Here is a 25,388-nt window from a genome sequence, read left to right on the forward strand (position 1 = left end):
TAAAAAATATTTTTATTGATTTCAGAGAGGAAGGGAAAGGGAGAGATTGAAACATCAGTGAGAGAATCATTGATCAGCTGCTTCCTGCACGCCCCCTACTGGGGATGGAGCCTGCAACCCGGGCATGTGTCCTTGACCGGAATCGAACCCAGGACCCTTCAGTCCGCAGGCCCACACTCTGTCCACTGAGCCACACCAGCTAGGGCTGTCCTTTCTGCTGCACGATGCCACTCCTCTTCCCAGGCCAGCTCACCTGTCACCAGCCCTGACAGGTGAGCTGCTCAACCTGGCATCCCTCAACCCCCTCCCCCTGCCTTCCCCAACCTTCCCTCCCTTAGGGCCTTAGACAACCCTGAACTCTGCCCACCACTGCATGGTGGCAGCACCAAAAGCACAACAGATGGAGACAGACGCCTCAGTTGATTAACAAAGGTTTATTTTTATGACCATGGCTCCATGCCAGAAACAGAGGACAGGAGGGCATAGACAGGCACAGCCCTTACACTCACACTCGGGGACAGCCACCTCATCTTCCATCCTCTCCTCAGCCCGGCAAGGCGGGTGAATGGGGAGGCGACTGGATGGAAGATGTGCTATTTTCTGACCAGGGGACACACAGGTGACAGGACACAGTGGAACATAAAAACAGAGATGCCAGCAGTTAGATGCATGTCTAGGCCTGAAACGGACGGAAGTCTGGACTTGACCTGCAACTGGGAAGTACAGCCTCCACTGGGAGGTATGCCCTCCATTGGGAGGTACGGCCTCGCAGTGAGAGGGCGGGCCCTCGGGGAAGGACCCTGGTGCCTGCTGCCGTCAGAAATGGCCTTGCATTAAGACGGCTCGTGTTGCTTCCTGTCCCCGGTGGGTGCAGAGCACCCTAGGCCGACAGGTGCAGCCAGAAAAAGCATAGGTGGGCCCAGGGCCAGCAGCAGCTCAGAAAACGTTAACCTGTTCTGCTGATGTGAGAACCTCAGGTCTGCTTGGCTCCGTCGTTCTATCTGGGAGCCTGACACTGGGAGCCAAGACGGTGTCAGCCTGAGAACCGAGCCCCTGGCCAATGGGAGGGTGGATGGGTCCTTCTCAGATGAGCACAGTCCTAGTTTAGGCAAATACCACGTGAAAAAGGCACGCCACCAATAGGCCCCGAGATGTCTGCCAGACTCCTGTGCCCTGAAGATGGGGTCACAGGCCATCCTCCGGGCCGCGTTGATTCCCTGAGTGACTGGAGTCCCGGATGAGCCTGCTCTGTGCAGACACCCAACCCCGGGCACCGACACAGGCCTCTGCACCGTGAAGACACATCTAGAAGCACCAGGAGTCTTCCCTTACCCCTTCCTATCGCTTCCCGAGGGCCCTGCCTTTGGGGTCCTGACGGGGACACAGACAAACACAGAAGCATTTACAATGCAAGTGCTCGAGCCCGGGGCGGGGCTGACCGGGAGAGGTCAACTTCAGGGCTGCATTGGCAAAGTTGAAGGGTACAGCTTGGCTCAAACTCCCCTCCCACCCCCACCCGCCTTAAGTTGTTATTTCTGGGGACCCAGGAGACCCTCTTCATAACTCCAGGCGGGGTTTTTGAATAGACTATTGAGCATAATTTTTTAAAAGCTTTCTTCCCTTAAGCACCTGGATAGCATTATTTACAGAATCCACGTTTAAATTCACAGCAAACGTTGTTCTAGAACTTAGCACTAAACTACATTCCTAACCCCCCCCCCCACCTTCTCGAACGTTTGAGCTAAACATCGTCATGGCCCCGGCGGCTTCGGGTCCTTATTTTCTTGCCGGCCGCGTCGTCGTTCTCCTGTTTGGGAAGAAACGCAGCTCCGGTCACTTAGAGCGAGGACTTCTGTACCCCCTCCGCCCTGTGAGCCCCAACCCTCCCTGGGGCGACCCTTCCCAGAAGGGATTTGGAGGTTGGAGATGAGTTTTAGAATCCAGGGTTGGGGGCAAAATGCAGGTTTACAGTAGTGAGTACGGGAAACAAGGCTTGTGTTATTAGTAATTATTGTATTTGCCACCAAACCACCGTGATCGAGATCCGTCTGTGTCTTTGCTGACGTCAGCTGCTCTGTGCCTGTTCCCTCGTGACTCTAAGGGGCAGGGACATTCGGTGCCATCCTGGACGTGGGTGGACCCGCGTCAGGGCCTATGCAGCGGGTGCCGGACCCGACAGCCGCTGGTCAAGCAGGAATTCCCGCGGACGCCGGTCTCTAACTGCGTCCCCCTCACAGCAAGGGGACCTTTCAGCCTGTTCTTTGAACCCAGCAAATTGGAGGGCTCCCCAGAGGAATGCTGAGTGGGTGCCATCCTGCTTCGTGGGCTTAATCCCGTGCAGACAGCTCTCGGGCTGTGAGTCTGAAGGCGGTGGGCACTCACCATCCATTAACTTAGATGGCACCTGACTCGGGAGGGTGACAGGACACAGCCCTTCCTACTGACTGGACTCCTAAGAGTAGAGGTGCCTTGGGACACCCCCGACGTGGAGTCATTCTAGCTTTCCAAAGGGACCCCATGGAGACCCGACAGGGCCACCTCTGGGCCTTGGTGAGGCCCTGAACTCGGGAGCCTGGAGACCTGTGATGTCAGTACCAGGGGTGCAGTGAGCAGAGGGAAGCACTAGCCGGACGAGGTCCCGGCTGCTGACCCACGACTTCATAATGTGAATTCGCTGTTGACACGGGAATTCCCAGGACAGACAGCACTGGCCACAGCCACAGCGACAAAACTCACGCTTTACACCCGCGCTTCTGTGCTGTAGAACCCGGAGCCTGTCCGCGCGTGCAGCGTGTTTGTTCGCTTTTGCAACAGGAGCATTCTATGCTCGTTAAAAAGCGAAACAGTGCCCTGGCCGGCATGGCTCATGCTTAGATCATCAGGCTGCTCACAGAAGGGTTGTGGGTTCGAGTCCAGGTAAGGGCACGTACCTGGGTTGCAGGTTCTATCCTCCTCCTGACTGGGGCACGTGCTGGAGGTAACCAATCGATGTTGTTCTCTCTCATCGATGTTTCTCTCTCTCTCCCCACCCCACCCTTTCCACTCTCTTTGAAAATCAATGGAAAAAACATCGAGTGAGGATTAAAAAAAACAAGAAAACTATTAAAAAAAAATAAAGTAAAAACCGTTTAAAAAGTGAAGCAGTAAACGACTTGCCTGCTGTGACTTTTCCGCAGGCCGCTTGGCGCTCCGCGTCACTCTCGGTTTGGGCTGACTCTCCAAAGTGTCCCCGGTGGGAGGGACTGTCACCTTCCGTGCCCTCACGTGTGTGGAGCCCGCACGTCGGGGTCCTTTCTCTTCCCGAGTCTCCCCGTGGGTTTCCACGCTTGTCTCCCCGGCCGCGCTGGGCGAGGGCGCCTTCCCCCGTCTCCCGGGTCTCAGGCGCGTTCTCCTCTCACGGGCCGTGTCCCCCGATGCAGAGCTCCTGGCTCCATCCTCTGGGGTTTGACTCTCGGCCTCCAGGGAGGCCGTCACGGGCTTCTTCCCACTCCTCTTTGTTTGCACCTTGTCTGCTGTTAGGAGACTCTCAGGTGTCTGCTCAGCGCTGCTGGCTTTATTTGGGAGTCTGGAACGCAGCGACATTTCCTAAAAAACGGAAAAGACATCCACAAAATGCCAAGAATAAGTGATGCACATCTGAACACCCAACATGGAGGAAAACCCAAACTGAACTCAGAGGGAAACTCATCTGAACGTCTTACACGGGTTAATCTTCTAAAACGCCAGTAATCTAACTACTGTTTCCTTTGGAGAAATCACCACCTCTACTGATAAACCATAAGGAGTTTGGTATAAACCTCAGTCACAGTGTCATATATGTGAGGTCTGGTTACAGGCATCACAGGGCACTACAGGAACACGCCCCTAACATGGGCAGTGAATGAACGCCTCCGGCTTCAAGGACGGCTAAGGCAGAACCGGCTAAGGCAGAACCGGGAAACCTGCTGCCGGAAGTCCCCAATCTTCTCTCCCTAAGGAGTGGCCGCTCTACTGAAAACCTTGACAGTTGACAGTTACATTCTGCTGAGGACATCCCTCCCGGACAGCGTTCTAACTGGTTAGGTACCGCACTCCTGGCTGTGGGGTCTGAACAGGCCGAGCTGTTCCCTTCTCTCTACATCTTTGAGGATGAACACAGCTCATTCAGTCCCTGAGAAAAATCTTGTCAAAATCTGCAGTGATAACTTTAGCTGTATTTCTCCCCAAATAGCCTAGTCTCTCTAGAGGTGCCCAAAGGATTCTCCGCTGGGCCCGCAGGTACTCAGCACTCCTTCCGGAAGGAGCACCCACATAAACTCAGGTTCCTTCCGATCTACCAATTATGGGGAAACGGAGAACGTCCCCCCCAGAGCACCAACCAGTCACTATGCAGCAGCCATCCTCACCTTGCCTGAAAAGGTCGCCCCCGGTGCTCTTCGGCCCCTATTCTTAGTTTTCATGTCCTCGCTGGGCATGTCTTCCGTGCTTTCTGCCAAAGCTCCCCGCCTCTTCTTCACGTCCAGGGGTTCAGGCAGCTCACACCTCTCTCGGGGAGCTGCCCGCTGTCTCTTCGGTGGTGGCTTCTCCTCTGCAGGGTCCTGTGCTCGTGTGCCAGTGCGCAGCCTCCTCATTCTGGTGGGACTTCCATCTTCACGCTTCCTTTTGGGGGCCAGGGAAACGCTGCTCCCCCTTTGGGACTTTACAGGGTCTCTGCTGCCCACCTGGTCTTCCACGGGCTTTACGTCCAGGGCCCAGAGGACTCCTCTGGGCTTTGCAGGTTTGCTTTGGCCGGGTGCTTGCATTGGAGTTCTAACGCTCTCAGCTCCTATGCCCAGTTCCTCATCCTGAATTGAGCTTTGCAAGGGTTGTTGGCAGCGGGCTGGGCCTTCTGGGAGCTGGGCCTTTCCCTTCTGTGATCTTAGCTGGCGTTTGCTGCCCTCGGTGTTTTCTGCAGCACCCAGTTTCTGCCTTGGAGATTCCTTGAATGCCTTGATGTCTACTGGTTCTCTGTGGGACTGCGTGGTTTTCCCTGATGTCCTGGGAGCTGAGAGCTCTTCCTCTACATCCACCTTCCCGGGAGGCGCCTTGACCTGCCTCTTCCTGCGCCCTGGCAGGACTGCTTCTGGCTGTGGAGATTTGGAGGGCATTTCAGTGGTCATGACAACAGTCTCTGGTTCATCTTTGAGGCCAGCCAGGTCTTCTAGGGGCTGGGCCTTTTCCTTACGTGCCCTTGGCCTCCTCTTGCTTCCAGTTACATTTTCTGCAGGGTCTGCTTTCTCTTCTGGAATTTCCCTCAACAATTTGATATCTTTATCAGGAACCTCTGGTGCTCTGTGGGACCTCGTGGTTTTCGCTGACGTCCGTGTGGGCTTCCTGGGAGCTGAGAGCTCTTCCTCCATGTCCACCTTCCCGGGAGGGGCCTTGACCTGCCTCTTCCTGCGTGCTGGCATGACTGCTTTCGGCTGTGGAGATCTGGAGGGCATTTCAGTGGTTTTGACAACAGTCTCTGGTTCTTCTGTGTGACTTGGTATTTGGAAGGGCTCTTTCAGGCCGGCCAGGTCTTCTAGGGGTTGGGCCTTTTCCTTACGTGTTCTCAGCCTCCTCTTGCTTCCAGTTACATTTTCTGCAGGGTCCGATTTCTCTTCTGGAATTTCCTTCAACAATTTGATATCTTTATCAGCAACCTCTGGTGCTCTGTGGGACCTCGTGGTTTTTGCTGACGTCCGTGTGGGCTTCTTGGGAGCTGAGAGCTCTTCCTCCATGTCCACCTTCCCGGGAGGGGCCTTGACCTGCCTCTTCCTGCGCACTGGCATGACTGCTTCTGGCTGTGGAGATTTGGAGGACAATTCAGTGGTTTTGACAACAGTCTCTGGTTCGTCTTTGAGGCCGGCCAGGTGTTCTAGGGGCTGGGCCTTTTCCTTACGTGTTCTCGGCCTCCTCTTGCTTTCAGTTACATTTTCTGCAGGGTTCGATTTCTCTTCTGGAATTTCCATAAACACTTTGGTATCTTTATCAGCAACCTCTGGTGCTCTGTGGGACCTTGTGGTTTTCCCCAGTGTGCGTGTGGGTCTTCTGAGTGCCGAGACCTCATCTTCTACAACCACTTTGCCTTGAGGAGCTTTGACACGTCTGTTTCTACCTGTTAGCATGATGACTGGTTCTGGGTTTTGAGATTTGCAAGGTATTTTGGTGGTTTTGTCATCAGTCAATGATTCCATGATGTGATCTGGTGTTTGGAAGAGCTCCTTGAAGCCAACCAAGTCTTCAATGGGTTGGACCCTCCTCTTGGGTGTTCTTGATCTCCTCCTGCTTCCAGTTACATTTTCTGCTGAGTCCGGTTTCTGTTTTAGAGTTTCCTTAAATGCTGTGATACCTTTATCATCACCTTCTGGCTCTCTGTGCGAGTGTGTGGTTTCCCCTGGTGTTGGCTTCCTGAGAGCTGAGAGCTCTTCCTCCACATCCATTTTCCCCAGAGGTGTCTTGAGTTGTCTCATCATGCTGGTGGAAGTGATGACTGGTTCCGGTTGTGGAGACTGGCTGGATATTTTAGTGGTTTTGTCATCAATCATTGGTTCTACTGTGTGATCTGGTATTTGGAAGAGCTCTTTGAAGCCAGCCAGGTCTTCTATGGGTTGGACCTTCCTCTTGGGTGTTCTTGACCTCCTCCTGCTTCCAGTTACATTTTCTGCTGACTCTGGTTTCTGTTTTGGAGTTTCCTTAAATGCTGTGACACCTTTATCATCACCTTCTGGCTCTCTGTGTGAGTGTGTGGTTTCCCCTGGTGTTGGCTTCCTGAGTGATGAGAGCTCTTCCTCCACGTCCACTTTCCCCAGAGGTGTCCTGGAACGTCTCTTTGTACTGGTTGGTGTGCTGACTGGCTCTGATTTTGGAGATTTGCAGGGTGTTTTAGCGATTTTGTCATCAGTCACTGTTTCTGCGATGTGAATTGGTGTTTGGAAGAGCTCTTTGAAGCCAGCCAGGTCTTCTATGGGTTGGACCTTCCTCTTGGGTGTTTTTGACCGCCTCCTGCTTCCAGTTACATTTTCTGCGGAGTCCAGTTCCTGCTTTGGAGTTTCCTTAAATAACTCAGTGCTTTTACCATCACCTTCTGGCTCTTTGTGCGAATGCGTGGCTTCCCCTGGTCTCGGTGTTGGCTTCCTGAGTGCTGAGAGCGCTTCCTGCAAGTCCACTTTCCCCAGAGGTGTCCTGAAACACCTCTTTGAGCTGGTTGGTGTGATAACTGGTTCTGGTTTTGGAGATTTGCAGGGTGTTTTAGTTATTTTATCATCAGTCACTGTTTCTGTGATGTGAATTGGTGTTTGGAAGAGCTCTTTGAAGCCAGCCAGGTCTTCTATGGGTTGGACCTTCCTCTTGGGTGTTCTTGACCTCCTCCTGCTTCCAGTTACATTTTCTGCTGAGTCCGGTTTCTGTTCTGGAGTTTCCTTAAATGCTGTGATACCTTTATCATCACCTTCTGGCTCTCTGTGCAACTGTGTGGTTTCCCCTGGTCTTGGTGTTGGCTTCCTGAGTGATGAGAGCTCTTCCTCCACGTCCACTTTCCCCAGAGGTGTCCTGAAACGTCTCTTTGTACTGGTTGGTGTGCTGACTGGCTCTGATTTTGGAGATTTGCAGGGTGTTTTAGCGATTTTGTCATCAGTCACTGTTTCTGTGATGTGAATTGGTGTTTGGAAGAGCTCTTTGAAGCCAGTCAGGTCTTCTATGGATTGGACCTTCCTCTTGGGTGTTCTTGACCTCCTTCTGCTCCCAATCACATTTTCTGCTGAGTCCAGTTTCTGTTCTGGAGTTTCCTTAAATGCTTTGATACCTTTATCATCACCTTCTGGCTCTCTGTGCGAGTATATGGTTTCCCTTGGTCTTGGTATTGGCTTCCTGAGTGATGAGAGCTCATCTACTACGTCCACTTTCCCCAGAGGTGTCCTGGAACGTCTCTTTGTGCTGGTTGGTGTGCTGACTGGTTCTGGTTTTGGAGATCTGCAGGGTGTTTTGGTGGTTTTGTCATCAATCACTGTTTCTGCGATGTGATTTGGTGTTTGGAAGAGCTCTTTGAAGCCCGCCAGGTCTTCTATGGGTTGAACCTTCCTCTTGGGTGTTCTTGACCTCCTCCTGCTTCTAGTTACATTTTCTGATGAATCCAGTTTCTGTTCTGGAGTTTCCTTAAATGCTTTGATACCTTTATCATCACCTTCTGGCTCTCTGTGCGAGTGTGTGGTTTCCCTTGGTCTTGGTGTTGGCTTCCTGAGTGATGAGAGCTCATCTACTACGTCCACTTTCCCCAGAGGTGTCCTGGAACGTCTCTTTGTGCTGGTTGGTGTGCTGACTGGTTCTGATTTTGGAGATCTGCAGGGTGTTTTGGTGGTTTTGTCATCAGTCAATGATTCCATCATATGATCTGGTGTTTGGAAGAGCTCTTTGAAGCCAACCAAGTCTTCTATGGGTTGAACCTTCTTCTTGGGTGTTCTTGACCTTCTGCTCCCAATTATATTTTCTGCTGAGTCCAGTATCTGCTTTGGAGTTTCTTTAAATGCTTTGATACCTTTATCATCACCTTCTGGCTCTCTGTGCGAGTGTGTGGTTTCCCCTGGTGTTGGCTTCCTGAGTGATGAGAGATCTTCCTCCACGTCCACTTTCCCCAGAAGTGTCCTGAAACGTCTCTTTGTACTGGTTGGTGTGCTGACTGGTTCTGGTTTTGGAGATCTGCAGGGTGTTTTGGTGGTTTTGTCATCAATCACTGTTTCTGCGATGTGATTTGGTGTTTGGAAGAGCTCTTTGAAGCCCGCCAGGTCTTCTATGGGTTGAACCTTCCTCTTGGGTGTTCTTGACCTCCTCCTGCTTCTCGTTACATTTTCTGATGAATCCAGTTTCTGTTCTGGAGCTTCCTTAAATTCTTTCATGCTTTTGTCACCACCTACTGGTTCTTTTTGTGTATCGGTTGTGTCCCCTGGGGTTTGTGTGGGCTTCCTGAGGTCTGAGAGATCTACGTTCACTCTCTGGGAAGGAGTCTTGATACGTGTGTTCACCTTGGTTGGTGTGCTGACTGGTGGTGGAGATTTGCAGTGCATCAGTATGGTTTTGGCTTCTGTACCCACTGGTTCCTCAGCATGACTTGGGTTTTGGAGGAAATTGTGGATGCCCTCCAAGTCTTCCTTGGATTCTGTCTCTTGCAATCTCTGGATGCGGATCAGGCCTGCTCTTGGTGTACATTTCAGCTCTGATGATCTCCTTGATCTCCTCACAGTGATCAGTTTTTCAGAATTTTCTTTAGGTTCAATATTTTTCTTACATGTTTCAAAGGATCTTTCCCTTTCCTTCATCTCTCCCTCTGGTAGTTGTGCTTGTACTGATGATTTTCTCAGACATCTTCCCAAGATGTTCTGAACAGTGTCAACTTCTTTGTCATCCTTTTCACATTCTGCACTTGTCACCTGTATATTTCTGAGCTCCACGGACCTCCTGGATTTGTTTGTACTGGATGCCGCCTTCGGAGGCTCTGTCTCAGATCGTGGGGTTTTCATATTTCCATTTACTGTAACATACTGTTGTGTTAAGGCTGGGCTTGAAGACTGTTTATCCCATGGCCCTTCTGGTGCATTCTGAGCCCTGAGGTACACATTTTCTCCTGTAAGGAAAAAAAAAGCACAATAAATATATTCTCTTCATTGTGTTGTAACCAATTTGGTATTTTACCCTCAGGAAATATTGTGTATGAGGCAATAATTCACCCTCCTCTCCACCTTACTAACAATATGAATCTGCTTGTGTGGTTATAAATCTGTCTGACATATGAACCATGCACGTTTAAGAATAATGGTATTTGGTGGTATACAGTGGGCTCATACATAGGTGGTGGTTAGAATCCACAGGGATTAGATCAGGAAAAAAATTCCCACAGCAGGGTCTCCTAAAGGCTGCCCCGCCATATCTCAGTGACCTGTTTCCTTCAAACATGAGAAGCAGCTGTTTCCTTTTGAACCACCAATGCAATAATATGGCTGCAACGTCCACGTCACACTGGAAACATCTACTTTTCACCTACGGAAGCCTGTTCAGTGTGGCAAGGAGCTCACTCTAAAACACATGGTACAAAACGAGAGCAAGACAGACTCATGCCTCCCATCTCACGCCCACACTTGGACAATGTGCAATTATTGTGAGTTTGAGTAATTTACATATAAGTATGGTGAGAGATTACACTTTTCTGCTTAGCGCCCTCTTTACTTATAATAAAGAAGGCAAACGTGTTCACAGGTGGTTTGATTATTAAAGGCATATCCTTTCCACTCAAGTCACTGAATGCCAGTGCGGGTTCAACTGTGGGTAGGGATTTCCCCTAAAGCAATAGAACAGAGACGCTGGAAACTGTATCTTATCATGAGTACCTGTTGTAGAGAAATAATACAATATCTGTTACAAACAACAACACCCCCATCTACAGTTCTATGGAAGACATCAAGAGAGTTAGGGGAAAAAAAAAAAAAGTAAACCAACCAAACTTTTCTGGGGTGCAGAGCAGAGCTTCTTCTTCTGAATTAAGTGCTTGAAACTTTTTCCCAAGCAAGTCCTCTGAACTTGAAAAAGTGGTGGGACCTATGTTCATTGTTTGTGGCTTCTCTTTTGCTGGGGTCTTGAACATTTCAGTTAACCCTGTTATATGGAAATAGTGGAAAAAACAATGAATAGATCACTCTTATATATGCAAACAACATGTTAGTCCCCACACACAACCGAGGAATCACACCCTAGAACTCCTGGGAGAGAGGGTCTCCGGGGAGGAGATACATTAATAATAATAAAATCATTTTGTTAAAAGAGGGTGATAGGATGGTAAAATCTCATAGGTGCTCCCTCTTCTTTGCCTTTCCCCTTGGAAAGAAAAGCAAGCAAAGGAAGCTGTCTGTCTCCCGACGTTGTGCCCAGTTGAGCACTGGCCGGAGGATGGCGGCCGCCCTCACTGCCTGCTCTGCCAGGCACCCAGAGACCTAGTGACCTTGTGCTGCCTTCAAAATGCCCGAGGTTATGCAACTCTGAATACTAATTATGTACAAGTGAAACGTCCCCCAACTTTAAAAATGACACAGGGCTGTCCATTTTAGTACTGTCAGGTAATAACATCCCCATCTTTTCCGAGGACAACTCTTCTATGTTACAACCTGCCCTGAAATAAAAGAGCCCACCTAACAGGCTAAAGCCTCATCTCCCTCCACAAGTATCCAAAGTGGGAACCACTGGTCCAACTTGGTGGCATGAAACCCTAACCCTGGGTCTGGCCATGGTTCAAATCTGCTACAATCATAAGGATTCTTCTAATGAGAAAGGCAACATTGGCTCAACATTATTCACGCTTAAAGAAAACTTCTTCACAGTCCTTTGATTCATGAAACAGTTAAGTGACATGAAAAAAAGGAACTCTTGAAGCAAAACATTGCTCACACCAGTTGCTCCAACTCTGGGAAATTGCTTCGTATAAGTGCAGGGAAGGGACAATTATAAGAGCAAGACGGTCTCCTTCCTGAGAGCAGCTTCCAGTTTTATTTACACCTGTGCTGCTCTCTGAGGTAAAGGTGTGCATCTGCCTTGCATGCCTGCCTCATGCAGGACATGTGATCGCCAAGGTGCTGGGGGCCCGTCCCTGTTCCCAGATGCAGCTTTCTCGTCCTGGACCATCCTAACCCCAAGAAGTTGACTGGATCGTTTGGTCTCCTGTCCCCCTCTGCAGACAGACACCCATCCACTTCCTCCCAGAGCTAAGGGCTGTGGTTAAAAGAGACATGCCTAGCCCTAACCGGTTTGGCTCAGTGGATAGAGCGTCGGCCTGCGGACTGAAAGGTCCCAGGTTCGATTCCGGTCAAGGGCATGTGCCTTGGTTGTGGGCACATCCCCAGTAGGAGGTGTGCAGGAGGCAGCTGATCAATGTTTCTCTCTCATCGATGTTTCTAACGCTCCCTCTCCCTTCCTCTCTGTAAAAAATCAGTAAAATATATTTTTTAAAAAAGAGAGACATGCCTATGATTTTACCTGAAAGGTCTTCATTGAAGTCGATTTTTTTGTTGATCACGAAGTTGTTCAGCATTCTGTAGGGCCGAGCTGGCACGGTGACCTTTTCGATGTGAGCCTTCCCTATCACGATGGTGCAGGGAGAGGCGGCGTGGCCTGTACTGAACTCGTTGTGAACACTGCCCAGAGGCTTCTGGAAGAAAGGCAAGAGAGCATGGAACGTCAAAACACAGCCGCTTGGAAGGTAACTCCGGAGAGCATGATGGTAGCGGCCATGCACCGTGGACACAGACCTTTGGGGTGTTCGTTCTTCTCTGCCTTTTGCTCGGCGGTCTTGGAGGACCATGTCTCACGACGACTTTAGTTTGCGTTTGTTTGGCACAAAGTTTCACGACGTCTGCCCACGATCTCGCCACTGTCGAAAAGAAAAGGAGGTGAAACTTCCCAGCGCTGGCAGCAGTGAGGAAATTCACCCCGAAACATACGCATTCCCACAACACTAACCCATCAAATTGGCCTCTGAGGCTCCGCTCCGCCGCCGGGATTGAATTGTCTGCAGGATGCCATGTTGGCCGCGGTCCACGGAGGCCCTCCTGGCAGGCCCGCTGCTGCTCCGCCTCCCTCCCCTCTGAGGAGCATCTGTTTGATGTGGAGATTTGCTGCCACTCGAGGCAGGCGATTTGAGGGACCGCCGGCGACCATCATTTGCAAGTGGAGACGTTTTTGGAGGACTATGCACCAGGGAGCTCGTAAACATGTTTTGTGTGGTCACTTCCAAACGGATTTCTGAAGATCCTCCCTTTTCTGATGGCGGAGGCTGTTCCTGGCGAGATGGAAACGCTCCCAAGTTAGCTTCCTACAAACGCGGCACCTCTGGAACCTCTGTGATGACTCACCCGAGTAAGAACTGACTCTTTCAAAGCACAAGAACCCCCACAAACCAGAAACAAGCACGTCTGGTGGTCATAGGAAAGTCTTCGTACTGCTCCCCAATTCTCGAATAATTGTAACAAAGCTGGATTGGAATAGACACACCCCAAGAATTTTCGCTGTTTAAATCTTGAAGCACCAAAACATTTCACCCGCTGTCAAGAGCAAGGTGGGGGTGAGAGTCTGTCCCCCACCATTTAAGAAAAAAGAGAGAAAAAAGCAGCAAACAAGCCTTCCCTGGGGTGTTTGAGGAGGAAAGATGGAGGGAACCGCCCGAGGAGAGGCCAGGGCTGTGCCCTGGGTCCCAGCGAAGGCACCTGTGGGTGTGCGGCCACCTGAGGCCTCCCTGCGGGAAAGGAGGCTGCTCTTCGGGAGCCAGTGTAAAACGGGAAGAGGCCACACACCCCTTGTGTGCCTCTGCGTATGAACAGCAATGGAAGCACAGCCTCCCTGAGCTGATTGCAGCTCTAAGCAGCTGATGATGAGAATCGCAGCGTGTTCCTAACCAAGCGTTCCCTTTCGCCTTACACTCCTGGAGAACAAGCAGCCGCCCTGTGCTCATGTGTCCTGATGTCCCCGGACTCTTCTCATTGGAGTTGTCACTGTGACCCAGAGTGGCCCTCCCGCCCTGGAGACGGCCGGCAGGAGGCTGTGCAAGACGACCCGCGGGCTCTCACCTGTGCGTGGCCACCTCCCAGCCGCGGGGAGAAACCAAGTGTTCATTTGCAACACCCGGGTGAATGAGCTCGTTTAGACTTTTTATTGTTACTTTATATTAGAAAGGAGGTTTATTTGTAATTCTACTCGTGGGAGCAGCTAGGAGAGAGAAGGTACCCGGACGTGAGCCATCAGGCAGGAGGGCGAAAGCCAGCTAGGGAACGTACCTTGATGATTTTCTTCAGGACGGGCGGAGTGTGGGTGACCAGAGAGCGTCTTGTCATTGGCGTTTCTCCTCTTTTGAGAGGTGTATTAGGAGGTAAGTTTTCATCAAATAATTCAGGTCTCAGATGACCCCCGAAGGAGACCCGCCTTCTTTTGAAGGGCTTCCCCTCGGTCTTATCTAAAGGAATGAATGCAAACGGGAAAGGGAATGAAAAACCATCCTGGTACTTATGACTTGTTTCCAATTGATCTTAAAGACAAACCAGTGACTCCTGGTGCCGAAATACCTTCATTCTCTGGTGACGCCAGGGAAGCTAAAGGTGCTTCAAGAGCAAACGACAGATCGGGGCCAAACCATCAAAATGCCTGGCCCAACTCGACAGTACAGAGATGTTCTTTAAAATGCTGAAAACTCCTGCCTGGACACAGCTTCCTAAGGGGATCGGCCTGACGCAGGGGCGCTCACCGTGGAGCCAGGGCTGATGGAGATGGATGCTTTAGCAGTGACGCGAGAAAACTTTCCCAAAAGACACATCCTGGGGCCTCACCTGGACATGCACGGTGAGTAGAACGAGCTGGCAAAGTTCTGCCGGTGACTCTCACAGGCAATTCACGGGACCCCAGCCCCCCCCCCCCCCCCCCCCCACACACACATCTTTACAAACCAGCAATCAACACCGTGAGCCTGGAGGTCTCGTTTTACAGACCTGCACGGCTCTGCACTACGCACCCTGCAGAAGCACAGCCTGCGTGGTCAGGGCCGTGTCAGACGCCCGGAGACCCTGCAGAGGGCAGGCTGCCCAGGAGCCACGGGGGCCACAGAGGCCCTGCCTCCGCCACTCACTGGGGGCATTAGGCTGTCAGCTTCCTCACTTGCAGAACAGAGAGAACTGCCCGTTAGCTCCACCACCTGGCCTGCGGACGCTCCTGCTGGGCGCTCCTGCTGCAGGCACGGAGGGTCAAAGTGTGGATGTCGGGAAAGCTCCCCAAACAGCAGCTCGTGGGAACAAATACCCGAGGGCCACCCTATAATAACAGCTTCCCAAGGGCTCGCCGCTGACTTGGATCAAGCCCATAGGACACCGGTGCTTGTGCCTCAGAATGGAGCTGCCTGGGCAAAGCGATGCTGCTCATTCTCCTTTCTAGGTTGTGGCTGGAATAGAACCAAGCCTGTTCGGAGCAGCCTTCCGCCCCTGCTATGTTGGTCCTTCTCTAACAGCCCGCACCTCCTGTCACTCCCTGTCCCCTTAGCCAGGTCTTCAGGACAAAGCTCTCAGCGTGGACAAGGGACACGGATGCCTGGCTGTCCCCTTAGTGCCCTGGCTCCTCGGCCACAGAGCAAAGTGTTATTTTAGAAAGGCGTGTCACAAATTCATACCTAGACACAGGTCACAGGTACGTGTGAACGTTCGGGGGAAAATGAATTTAAAGTGAAATAAACTTACTAAGGGAATCGCCAATGTTGCTGACATCCACTGCACTGAGGCCCGGGAAACCGGGGGTGCCCTGCTGCCTGGGCGTGCCCAGGGCCCTGCCTGGAACCTTCTGCTCCGCGGGGACCAGCAGCGGGGAGAGCAGGGTCTGCTTTGGAATGTCTGTTCCTGTGGTGAGAATGCTGGCACTGGGAGACAGGCTCCTTCTCCTTTTTCTGGAAAAGACTTTTTCTGCTGTGTTCCCAAGGTCGCCAGCGCCTTCTCCTTTGGCGGGTGTTTGCTGTCTGGCCGAGAGCCTCCTGGGAGCAGACACCGCACTGCCTGCCCCGAGGTCTTCGCTTTGCTGCAGACTCACAGGTTCACCCCCAGGGGTGACACTCAGGTCTCCGCTCCGGCGTCTCCGGGAGGAATTGGGCTGTGGACATTGGACTGGGGTCTTGGCTTTGGTCATCTCTGTGGGGGGGATGCTGGGATTCGCGGTGGCCTCGAGAGTCTGACCCGGCCCCTCACCCGCTCTCTCTGCCTCCATCTGGCTGCTCCGACCAGATCTCCGCCTGGACTTGGGCGAGACCCGTGGTTGAGTCGCGCTCTGTGAACCGCCAGCGCTTTCGGCTTCTGATGCACGATGACCCCGTGCTCCCGATTTCCTACGATTCTGTAGAACAGTCTCCGATTTCACATCTAACTCTTCCTTCATAGACTCATAGAGCTTCCGAAAGGGAGACTCATTCGCTCCGTCCTTCTCCAGACCCTGTCCCCCATTCCAGCGCTGGGGGGTCACATGGGAACCTGCTCCGAATCCCCCAGCAGGGGGACCGGCTGCGTTTCCGTGGTTATCTCCAGGGGGCTCTGAGGAACCAACATCTGCTGTGCCTTTGGTAGTGGGACCTTCTGAGCCACGTGAGGGGGTGCGGGTTGCCCCGACATGCTCCCTGCGCTCCCGGGGCCCTCCTGAACCACCCTCTTCAGTGACTTGTGAGCGGGCGGCACTGGGATCTTGAACTTTCCCATCTTGACAGCGAGACATGAAATAAGAAACCAGATGTTCTCAATGGTTAACGTGTGCAGTATTCAAATCTTACAACTGTTTCAAACTACCTTATCGCCTAGCTCTTCACTTAGCCTACACGTTACTGAGTGTCCCAAAATGGTAAGAACAGTATTCTGATACTAATATTATGATCTGATCCAAATAAGTAAATCACATTAGTCTCCTGTAGCTAATCTGAGATAAAATGCTATTATTCTACTCAGAATTCAGCAGACAGCTGAGCAAGACAATTTATTTACGTGTGGCTTCTCCAATAAGCCCCCACATGACTGGAGAAGAAAGTTAACCCGGGGTCTGCCTGAGCCTGGACGTCGGACATGTGTGACACTGGTGTCCCCTCCTTGTCATTATGCTAAGATAACTGGCCTTGCAGATCTAGAATGAATGAAAAACTACTTACCGGGGTTGGAAGAGAAGCTAGACCTTGAGACCCGACTCGGAGATGCCTGTGAATTGGTAAAGAGTGAACAGCCATTTAGTGCCTTTTCCGAAACCAACAGCCAAGTTCATGAAAATACCCTGTCTACCGATGCGCATCTTTGCCAACTGCTCTTATATGACTTTGGGAGACTGAGAAATGGGCCGGAGACTCGCAGGCGCTACTGCTTAGATACAAGTATTTCTCCGCTGATTTAAAAGACATAGTGATGGGGTGCGTGCGAGCTGTTATAACGTCCTCAGACTTCTTCTCCTTCGTCATCTGAGGGACGTTAAACGTAAACATCACCGACACTCAGTACCCGCGAGCCTACCAAAGGCACAGAACTACTGACTTTATACTCGGCTTCACCAGAAATCGGCACAGGACCTGTGGGCTCCATTCCGCGTGTGTGCTCTTGGCTGGCAGACACCTAGGGTGTGTCTGAGCCCAGAAGTTAAGGCAGACACTACCCACTCGGGGCACAGGACCAGCCCCAGCACACCCACGTGGACCCCTGACAGTGCTGCCAGAGAATGTTCTAGAGGCCGAGGAGCAACCACAGAATGACATGTATTTAAGATATAAAGTCCAGTATTGTTTCCAAGAAGGAGAAAAATATATCATCTGAATAATTAAGAGGGAGGGGATATCACAAAATATATCCAAAGGCAAATAATTTAACTTCTTTCTTTAATCGATTTCCAATTTCTTGATATCTAACATGCGGCTTCTCAAACTTCCCATGGGAAGGGCCAGTTTCTAATTTCCAACCTGAACTTGATCAAGACACTTATGACTACATAAAAATGAAGTAAAATTTGCCCTGCCCAGGTAGCTCACTTGGTTGGAGCATCATCCCATAAGCCAAAAGATTGCAGGTTCGATTCCCGGTCAGGACACATACCTAGATTGTGGGTTTGCTCTCTGGTTATTTCCTAGTTGGGGCTAGTATGGTAGGCAATCGATTGATGTTTCTCTCTCATATTGATGTTTCTCTCTCTTCCCCTACCTCTCATTAAAAAAAAAAAAAAAAAAAAAAAAAAATCAATGAAAACATCCTTAGATGAGGATTGAAAAAAAAGTAATCTAAGTTCACCTTGTTTTAATACCTTGGTTACACTCTCCTATTCTAACTGGTACGTCACCCTCCCTTGTGAGACACTGGTCATCAGGGTGCACATAAATGATTTCCTGTCTTCATGCAAAAGAATCAGAGCCCAAAGTTTGATACCACCCCAACCCGGTCACCTGTTCACGTCTTTGTCCTGGAAATTCAGGTGACTTGCTTCCGTTCTGATGACTGTCACTTTCATACCTGAAGTGCACAGAATGACAGACACATATTCAGATTACTGACCTGTAGCCTGAGTATCTGATGAATATCCAAGGAATAAGGAGCAAACTTCAAGATGCTACCCTATTCCTGGAAATAAATTTAGAGCTGATTGCCTTGACTTTCTTTCGGAACACCGGAGTCTGAGGCTGGGCACCCCGACTAATTTCTGAGCACTGACCAGCCTGTATGATTCATGCTCCCTGAGTACCTGCTATGTGCGGACCTACTGCAGTGGGAACAGAATCGGTGTCCGCTAGTTTACGTTCAAGGAAATCAACCAATGGCTTGGAAGGCTAACCAGGAAGCCAGGGGCAGCCGATGCCTGAACCTCTGTGACGTCGCTTCCTGCAGAGACTAGAGCTATGCGATACCTTGAAAGCACTCTGATCTCGTCAGCCCCCACTTATTCCACCTGTGTCTGAACAGAGGCGGGCACGTTGCATGAAGATGAGAGATAGCCAGCAAGACGCATCGTTGCCCTCACAAAACCGCGGGCTCTGCATCACAGAACAGCCGCGTAAAAGGCAGACAGAACCTGGGTACCTGGTGAAAGGGCCTGATTCAAACTTAGATGCCACCTGAGTGCCATCGGGAGCAGCAAGGATTCTGGGATGGTTTCTCAGGGAGCAGAGCTCTGGATCCAGTCCTCTTCCTAAGACCCGTTTCCAACTCACTGTTGGACGTAGTCAGTCATCTCAAGTAATGTGAACTTGAACAGCAGCTCCTTTTGGGGAAATAGTTCTGGCCTCGGTTTCACATCAAATACTTCCTACCTAGAGCTCTCTAGCCAATAAACATACCCTTTAAAAATGAAGCAAATTCACAACAAGCACAGTAAAAGAAATGACCGGATGCCAGGAGGCACAATAGACAGTACTATTATCTAACAAAGGCCATAGTGAAGGCAGAGCTCCGCTCAGCAAAATGGGTGAAAAATGATCCAACTACACGTCTCTTCAAGAGACACAACTTAGATTCAAAGACACAAACAGGATGCCAGTAAAAGGGTGGGAAAGGTATACCTGCAAACAGCAACCAGAAGAGGGCTGGAGAGGCTACGCCAACTCAGAAAAAACAGACAAACATTGTTCTCAGAGACCAAGCAAACCCACAAGACTGACGATAACAAACGTGCCCCTAACAGCTGGTTCCAAGAGACAACCTCAACCTTAAGGATTGTGAAAAGTTCAAAGTATGTGATTAAAAAAAAGTAGTGTGCAATCCTAATCAGAAGCACTACTAAAGGCACAGAACACATCAAGATGACACATGATAGAGCCTCACCCACCGGATCATTCTAAACTTAAACACGTGGAGAGCAGAGCCACCAAGCATAGAAAGGAAACTGACAAGAGCCGAAAAACAAAATGCCCTTGATGTGTGATTTTCACTCGCTGGTTGCAGTAGCTAAGAATCGGGGGGGGGGGGGGAGGCGACTACTGTGATTCTAGAATTTGAACCTAATGGGCACAGACCATAGACAGAACGCTGCCCCCAACAGCTGAAGAACACACCTTCTTTTCAAACACAGATTAGTAAAAAGTTAACCCTATGGTATCACAAAGCAAACCCCCACGCATTTCAAACATGAAGTTACTCACACGTCCATCCAGAGTGAATAGATTGTGTAGGTAACTGTATATATAGGGTGTCCCAAAATTCACACAAGATTTGCAATTCAATTCAATTGCAAATCTTGCGTACATTTTGGGACACCCTATATTATTTCAAAGAAATACTCACGCACTGAATGCCACCACCATAAGGGAAGAAATCAGTTACAAATATGTCCATCATTATTACAAATTGATGGAGTTTAATAGACAGACAAAAGCACGGTGGTTAGGGATGCAGGCTTACGCAGTAAAACTCCAGGCTTTCGTGCGATCAGAAAGCGAGGTCAGAGAAATAAGCAGAGATTAGAAGTTGCGTGAGAGAAGCTTCAGGCATCTTCTGAGTATGCTGTAGGTGGTGGATTAGTTTGCTCGGGCTTCTGTAACAAGACACCACACACTGGGTGGCTTCAGCAATTTCCTGTCTCACTGTTCTGGAGGCTAGAAGTCCAAGGTGAAGGTGTCGGCAGGGTTGGTTTCCTCTGGGGCTGGCTTCTCGCCTTGCTGTGGTTTCCCTTTGCCACCTGTACACACAGTTGTCCCCCTGAGCACCTGCTCCCCTGGTTCTCTCTGTGTGTCCTCATCTCCTCTGCTTTAAGGACACCAGTCAGATCGGATTAGGGCCTGTTCTAACGGCTGCATTTTACCTAACCACCTCTTTAAAAGCCCTTAAGCCCTGCCTCACGTTCTGAGGTCCTAGGGGTGAGGACTTCGACACATACATTTGGGGGAGGGGGAGGCATTCAGCCCATAACAGGTGACGTCCACAGGGCTGTTCACGCCTGACTTGTTTTGTACCTTCCTCTATGAATACCTTTTAGTTTAAAATAATAAACTGAAAAACGTTTGCAGAGTCTCAACTCTTCCAATAAAGTGAAACTCCCGTAGGACCAGGTCACCCCTCCCGGGCAGCATGATGGGTTCTCAAATCCTTGAACGGGATTACGTCGGCCGCACATGTCCCTGTGATTTCAGATCGGGAATCAGCGTGGAGAAAGTCCATCTCAAACACTTGGACATTCACCCACCCTGAGGAGAACCGCAGAAGGCCTGCAAGGCTGGCTCCCGGAGCGCCAGGAGGCCCCCTATGGCCACTGACCTGAAGGAGCGGTCAATGACCGTGATCACGTCCCCATGCCTGAGTTGCACGGGCCCGTCGATAGCAGATCCATTCACCTGTGTTGGGTTTGTGGCACTGAAATTAAACAAGACTGCCTGAAAGTAGAAAAAGGGGGAAATGTGTCATGCCTAGGTAACAAGTGAAGCGAAGACTTTTAAAAATAGACCCCCAAGCCCCGCTAACCTTCTGGTCACTGACTTCAATCTTGCAGTGCTGTTTGGACACGACAGGAAGCTGGATACGAATGTCACACTCAATGCCCCTGGATTGAAAAGAATGAAGACTTTTTTAGGTTGTTGCATTTTAAAAATTACATCAGTGTTTCAAAATAAAACAGCATTTGACTCTATGTTTGATCTATAAATGTAATGACATAAAGAACTAATAAACTGGGTAAACATCAATGCTCTCTAGATTTTGCCAAAAATTTTTACAAGTATTCTATAAGCAACTATTTTAAATCTTTAACATTTAGAGTACTTAAAGATAATTACACTAGAAAACATCTATAATAATAAAAGGGTAATATGCTAATTAGACAGGATGTTCTTCCTTTCGGAGAAAGCCAGTGGGGTAGCAGGGCCCCGCCCGCTCCTCCCCCCAGGCAGAGGTGGGCGGGCAGGGGAGGGGGGGGGGTCAAGGCCCTTGCACAAGTTTCATGTGTCCGGCCTCTAGTTACAATATAAAATTGATTTGCCTTTTACTAAGATATCTATGCTTATAAGACCCAACTAAAGGAATATTTTACATCAGTTTTGAGAATGAAAATTACTTTTAATCCTGCTTTTTTTTTTCCCAACACAAAGGCTTATGTTCACTTGTAATGTCATGTATAGTTCAAGGTTTAATCATCACCAGAAGTGCTGTATTTTATGCCAGCACCTCTCTGTGCCTGTTTCTTTATAGACAAAAACAGGGTTACATTAGCACCTATATCATGGTGTTCTTCAGAGGGTAAAATGAGTTATGCATGTCATCATTTGGCTGGCACACAGTAAATGCTACTACTTGTGAGCTTGTTACTGTTGTTTTAAAACTATAGTCCATTTACTGACAGATGCACAAATCTATCACTAAAAGTACTAACCTGAAAGCAACAACAAAAAAAACAACTCACATTCTCTAGATTTGACTTGTCTTTTCACAAAAAGCTAGCGCCAGCAGGAAGCACAGAGAGGGAGACTTCCCAAACCCACAGAAACCCATCTGAGGCCCTCGGTGAGGTCCGCTGGGGGTCCCCGCTACCATCTAGTAACTAGAGTTTGAACAACTCTAGACTCTGATCTCTGTTCTCAACCTGAACCTCTGGAGTCTAAGATCTCTCTTCCCAACCATGTCCCACGACCAAACACTTACTAATGAGTTTCTAAATGACAAAATCGTGCATAAAAACGTTCATCGTTGCTGTATAATAACCACAGTTACTGCCATTCAACACCAACATGTTTTTAAACATTTTTTTTTCTTTAGAAAAGCTATGAAAAGTGAACAGCTACTTTAAGTGAAAGATGATTTGTTCTTTAGGTGAGAAAGTTCCAGGAAGAGAGACTGTCTCATTAGCACTGGGAGGTCGTTTGTCAGGAGACTGCCAGCTGGGACCACCGCAGGGAGTGCTTCTTAACCTCACGCTGCGGACCTTTCCGGCCACATAATGCTTCCTGGTGGGGACCCTCCGGTTCGGGCCGGGCGGGTGGCTGCACCCCTACCTCTGCTCATGGAGGCATGCACCGCCCACAGGGTGACACAGGAAGGGAAGCTCTCACAACACTAGCCCGACAGGAGCCTCCTTCCTTCCTTTGCTCGGCTGCGTCCCCAGGGTTTTCAGATGAACACGGCCGTCTTCTACAGAAGGGAGTCAGGGCACTGCAACCACCTACACGTTCCTCCATTTAAACATGTGCATCAAATCAATTTCAACACGTATGTTCGCCTGAAGCACCAGTTAACACACAAACATTGTCTTGAAATTCTCTTTGGTAATAAGCCGCTCCCCGGAGTTGACAGTACAGGGAAGTGCCCAGCCAGGGTGACAGCGGAGGGGCCGAGGCCCGGCCTGGTCACTTGGAATTGGGGCCTTCAGGTCTCACGCGTGCGCAGGGCTCACCTCCCGAACAAGCAAGTGCTCAGGCTCAGTGGGAAGTGGGGGCCGTCCAGCCCGCTCCTCTTGATGGTCACGAGGCGACCTGTCGGGCCCATTTTCTAACGAGAATTGGCGACTGATCCTTATGGGAAGGTCAGGCGGAAGCAAACCTAGCGAGCAGCTCTTCCCCGCAGGACCACGCGCTGGATCAAACAACAGAAGCAGAAAACGCGGGTTGCGGGGAGGGCGGCTACTCTCAGAGCAAAGAGCCAAGCAGCCGCTTGTAAGTCGGCGACTGGGGTTCCCTGCGCAATGCACCGGTCGCCCAGGCCCCCGCCCCATCTGACAGCTGGGGAGCCCCGCCAGGCCCTGGGCTGCCCCCCGGGCGCCCTCCTGCAAGCATCGCCCCCAAAGACCCGCGGCCAGGACGCCGCCCGCCAGGGTCCCGTCCCCCGGGAGTTCCCTCCAAGACCCCTTTGGCCGCGCTCCGGGGCGGTCCCCGCACAGCCCCGAGGGGTCACCGCGGCTGGGCCCGCGCCCGTGGCACAGCCCCGAGGGGTCACCGTGCTGGGCCCGCGCCCCTGGCACAGCCCCGAGGAGTCACCGCGGCTCCAGCCCCGCCTCTCGCACTGCCCGGAGGGGAGTCCGCGGCTCCGGCCCCCGCCCCCGCGGCGCCCAGACTCACCGACGAATCGCTGCACCGCCACCCGTGCGTCCACTGCTCGTCGGGGCGCAATCCAAGTCCGCGCGGTGAGGAGCCCGCCCCGCGTCCACTCGCACCCAGCGCCCACCGCCCGCCCCGCGCTACAGGGTCGGGGCCTCAGCCCCGGGCGCGCGCCCACCTCCGCCGCAGCCCGCTCCCCCCGCCGGCGCCCTCCCCGGTGCCCGGTGCCCGGTGCCCGCCCAGCCGCGTCCACGAGCTGCGCGGCGTCGGCGACGCAGGCGCGGAAAGCCTCCCGCCCCGTCCCCCGATTCAAACCAAAACAGCGATTCAAATTTGGCGCAAAGCGCTGCGATTGGACGCGGCGGGGCGGCATCCAACCAATGGGGAGGGGCGAGGGCCCGGGGCGGGGCGGGGCTAGAGAGGCGGGCGGGCGGGCGGGATCCGCTGGAGGGGCGGGGGGAGCGGAGGCGAGGGAGGAGTGAGAGCCCGGCCGGGCGGGCTCCGCGGAAGAAGCGGGCTCTGGGCGCTCCCCCCGGGCCACAGCGAACGCGCGGGAGCCCCGCTTGCAGCCCCGTCTTTAAGGACCAAATGCAGTTGTACAGTGAACACTTGTACGCAATATGCTGTTCATTGCTGGAAGGTTAAACATTCTTTAAGTTTCTGTATGTCCCCAAAGATAACCAATTATTATCAGCAGTTTCCCGGTTATACATGTGTTATTTTCTTCCCAAAACACACTGAACAGGTCACGTGGTTCTACATTTGTGTTCTCTCTTAATAAGCCCGGAGGCTGCATTTGTAATGAACACATCCTTCCCTTTTATTTTATTTTTTTTTTTAAGGCAGCAGAGCATTGGGCTTTGGAAGCCACCCTTTGCCTAACCACCACTACTGCTATCCTTGCGGGTTACGATGGTTTCCTCCTAGAAAAAATTCTCCAATGCAAAACCCTGTGGGTGGCAACAGTGGGTGAGTGCCAACTAACCACAGGGTTTCTCCGTGGAGCCAGTTGCCTGGCGGGGGAGGGGGACTTCCGTGGGTCCGCGTGTGGTTAAGAGAAGGGTTCCAAAACCTGCCCGCCCCTCCTGTCACTTCCCTCCCCTCGCCCGCTCCCCTTGGAGCAGGGCCATCCATCAGGGCTCTCACTGGGTGGCCTGGGGACCCCGTGGGCTGGAAACCACCTCTGCTTGGTGCTGGAATAGCACCAACCTGAGTTCTGGGCCCGTTCGCTCCTGTTCTCAGGGTGTAGGCTGGGGTTTCCCGAATGCAGAAGCAGAAGTGAGAACCCAGCTGCCTTTTACTAAATCAGGCACTACAGAGAATTGCAAAAATATAAAACGATGCTCTTCGTTTCCCTACCTAGAAAAAACTGTTTATGTTAACATGAAATGAGTGCATCGTGGCTTTAAACGGACAAATGACGTGTTTGTAATTATTCAGCTAATCACCATCATGTGCATTCACATGTGCACGTTCCCGCTGCTGTGATACGCCAGAGCTGGGCTCGTGTTTCCACTTGAATTTAAACATTACTAGTGAGATGGAGCCCTTTTCTTTCCGTTTAAACATCTAATCTTTCTGACAGTCACCTTTTTGTGCCATTTCCTTGTTTAGCAGTTAATGTCTTAGAGTTTCCGTTGTCAATTTATTTAACAAATCTATGAATTCTTGTTCTCCAGTCAGTAGAACTTTAAAAGTCAGTCCTAACCCCAACGAAAGTTGAGAAGCCGCTGGCGAGCAGGGGCTGTGAAAAGTCTGTGACTCACAGACCTGAGGGGGGGGGGGTGGATCAGGACAGGCCTCCCCCGCAGGTCTGATGTGGCCTGAGACAGAAGCCTGGAGGCTGGCCGCAGTGTCCTTGTGAGCA

General features: G+C 51.1%; 1 protein-coding gene and 1 long non-coding RNA gene across 3 annotated transcripts; one reads left to right on the forward strand and one right to left on the reverse strand.

Annotated features, from left to right (window-relative positions):
• Positions 1–418: 418 nt before the first annotated feature.
• MKI67 (marker of proliferation Ki-67) lies at positions 419–23,670 on the reverse strand. Of its 2 annotated transcripts, XM_036335672.1 has the most exons (15): positions 23,543–23,670; positions 22,882–23,060; positions 20,961–21,039; positions 20,757–20,872; positions 17,957–18,023; positions 16,688–16,733; positions 15,249–16,247; positions 13,806–13,981; positions 12,496–12,814; positions 12,285–12,406; positions 12,013–12,184; positions 10,486–10,641; positions 4,386–9,616; positions 3,157–3,585; positions 419–1,807 (listed from the first exon to the last, which is right to left on the reverse strand). In XM_036335672.1, exons 2-15 carry the CDS (start codon positions 22,971–22,973, stop codon positions 1,742–1,744), a joined length of 8,070 nt encoding a protein of 2,689 aa, XP_036191565.1. In that variant the 5' UTR covers positions 22,974–23,060; positions 23,543–23,670; the 3' UTR covers positions 419–1,741. The 2 variants fall into 2 exon arrangements, with proteins under 2 accessions (XP_036191565.1, XP_036191566.1); XM_036335673.1 differs by lacking the exon at positions 15,249–16,247 and having other exon boundaries at positions 23,543–23,669.
• Positions 16,242–17,752, forward strand: LOC118669644. The gene is made up of 2 exons (XR_004972078.1): positions 16,242–16,386; positions 16,491–17,752. It is a non-coding gene; the product is annotated as an uncharacterized LOC118669644 (long non-coding RNA).
• Positions 23,671–25,388: the final 1,718 nt, after the last annotated feature.

The sequence above is a fragment of the Myotis myotis genome, unplaced genomic scaffold (assembly GCF_014108235.1).
Source record: "Myotis myotis isolate mMyoMyo1 unplaced genomic scaffold, mMyoMyo1.p scaffold_m19_p_15, whole genome shotgun sequence".
Classification (NCBI taxonomy): Eukaryota; Metazoa; Chordata; class Mammalia; order Chiroptera; family Vespertilionidae; genus Myotis; species Myotis myotis.

Excerpts from the sequence above, each read along its gene's own strand:
- MKI67 (XM_036335672.1), bottom strand. The coding sequence starts at position 22,973 with ATGGGCCCGACAGGTCGCCTCGTGACCATCAAGAGGAGCGGGCTGGAC. Across the intron at positions 20,873-20,960 it reads TTGAAGTCAGTGACCAGAAG|GCAGTCTTGTTTAATTTCAG; the intron begins GTTAGCGGGGCT and ends TTCTACTTTCAG. Across the intron at positions 9,617-10,485 it reads CTGCACCCCAGAAAAGTTTG|GAGAAAATGTGTACCTCAGG; the intron begins GTTGGTTTACTT and ends TTTTCCTTACAG.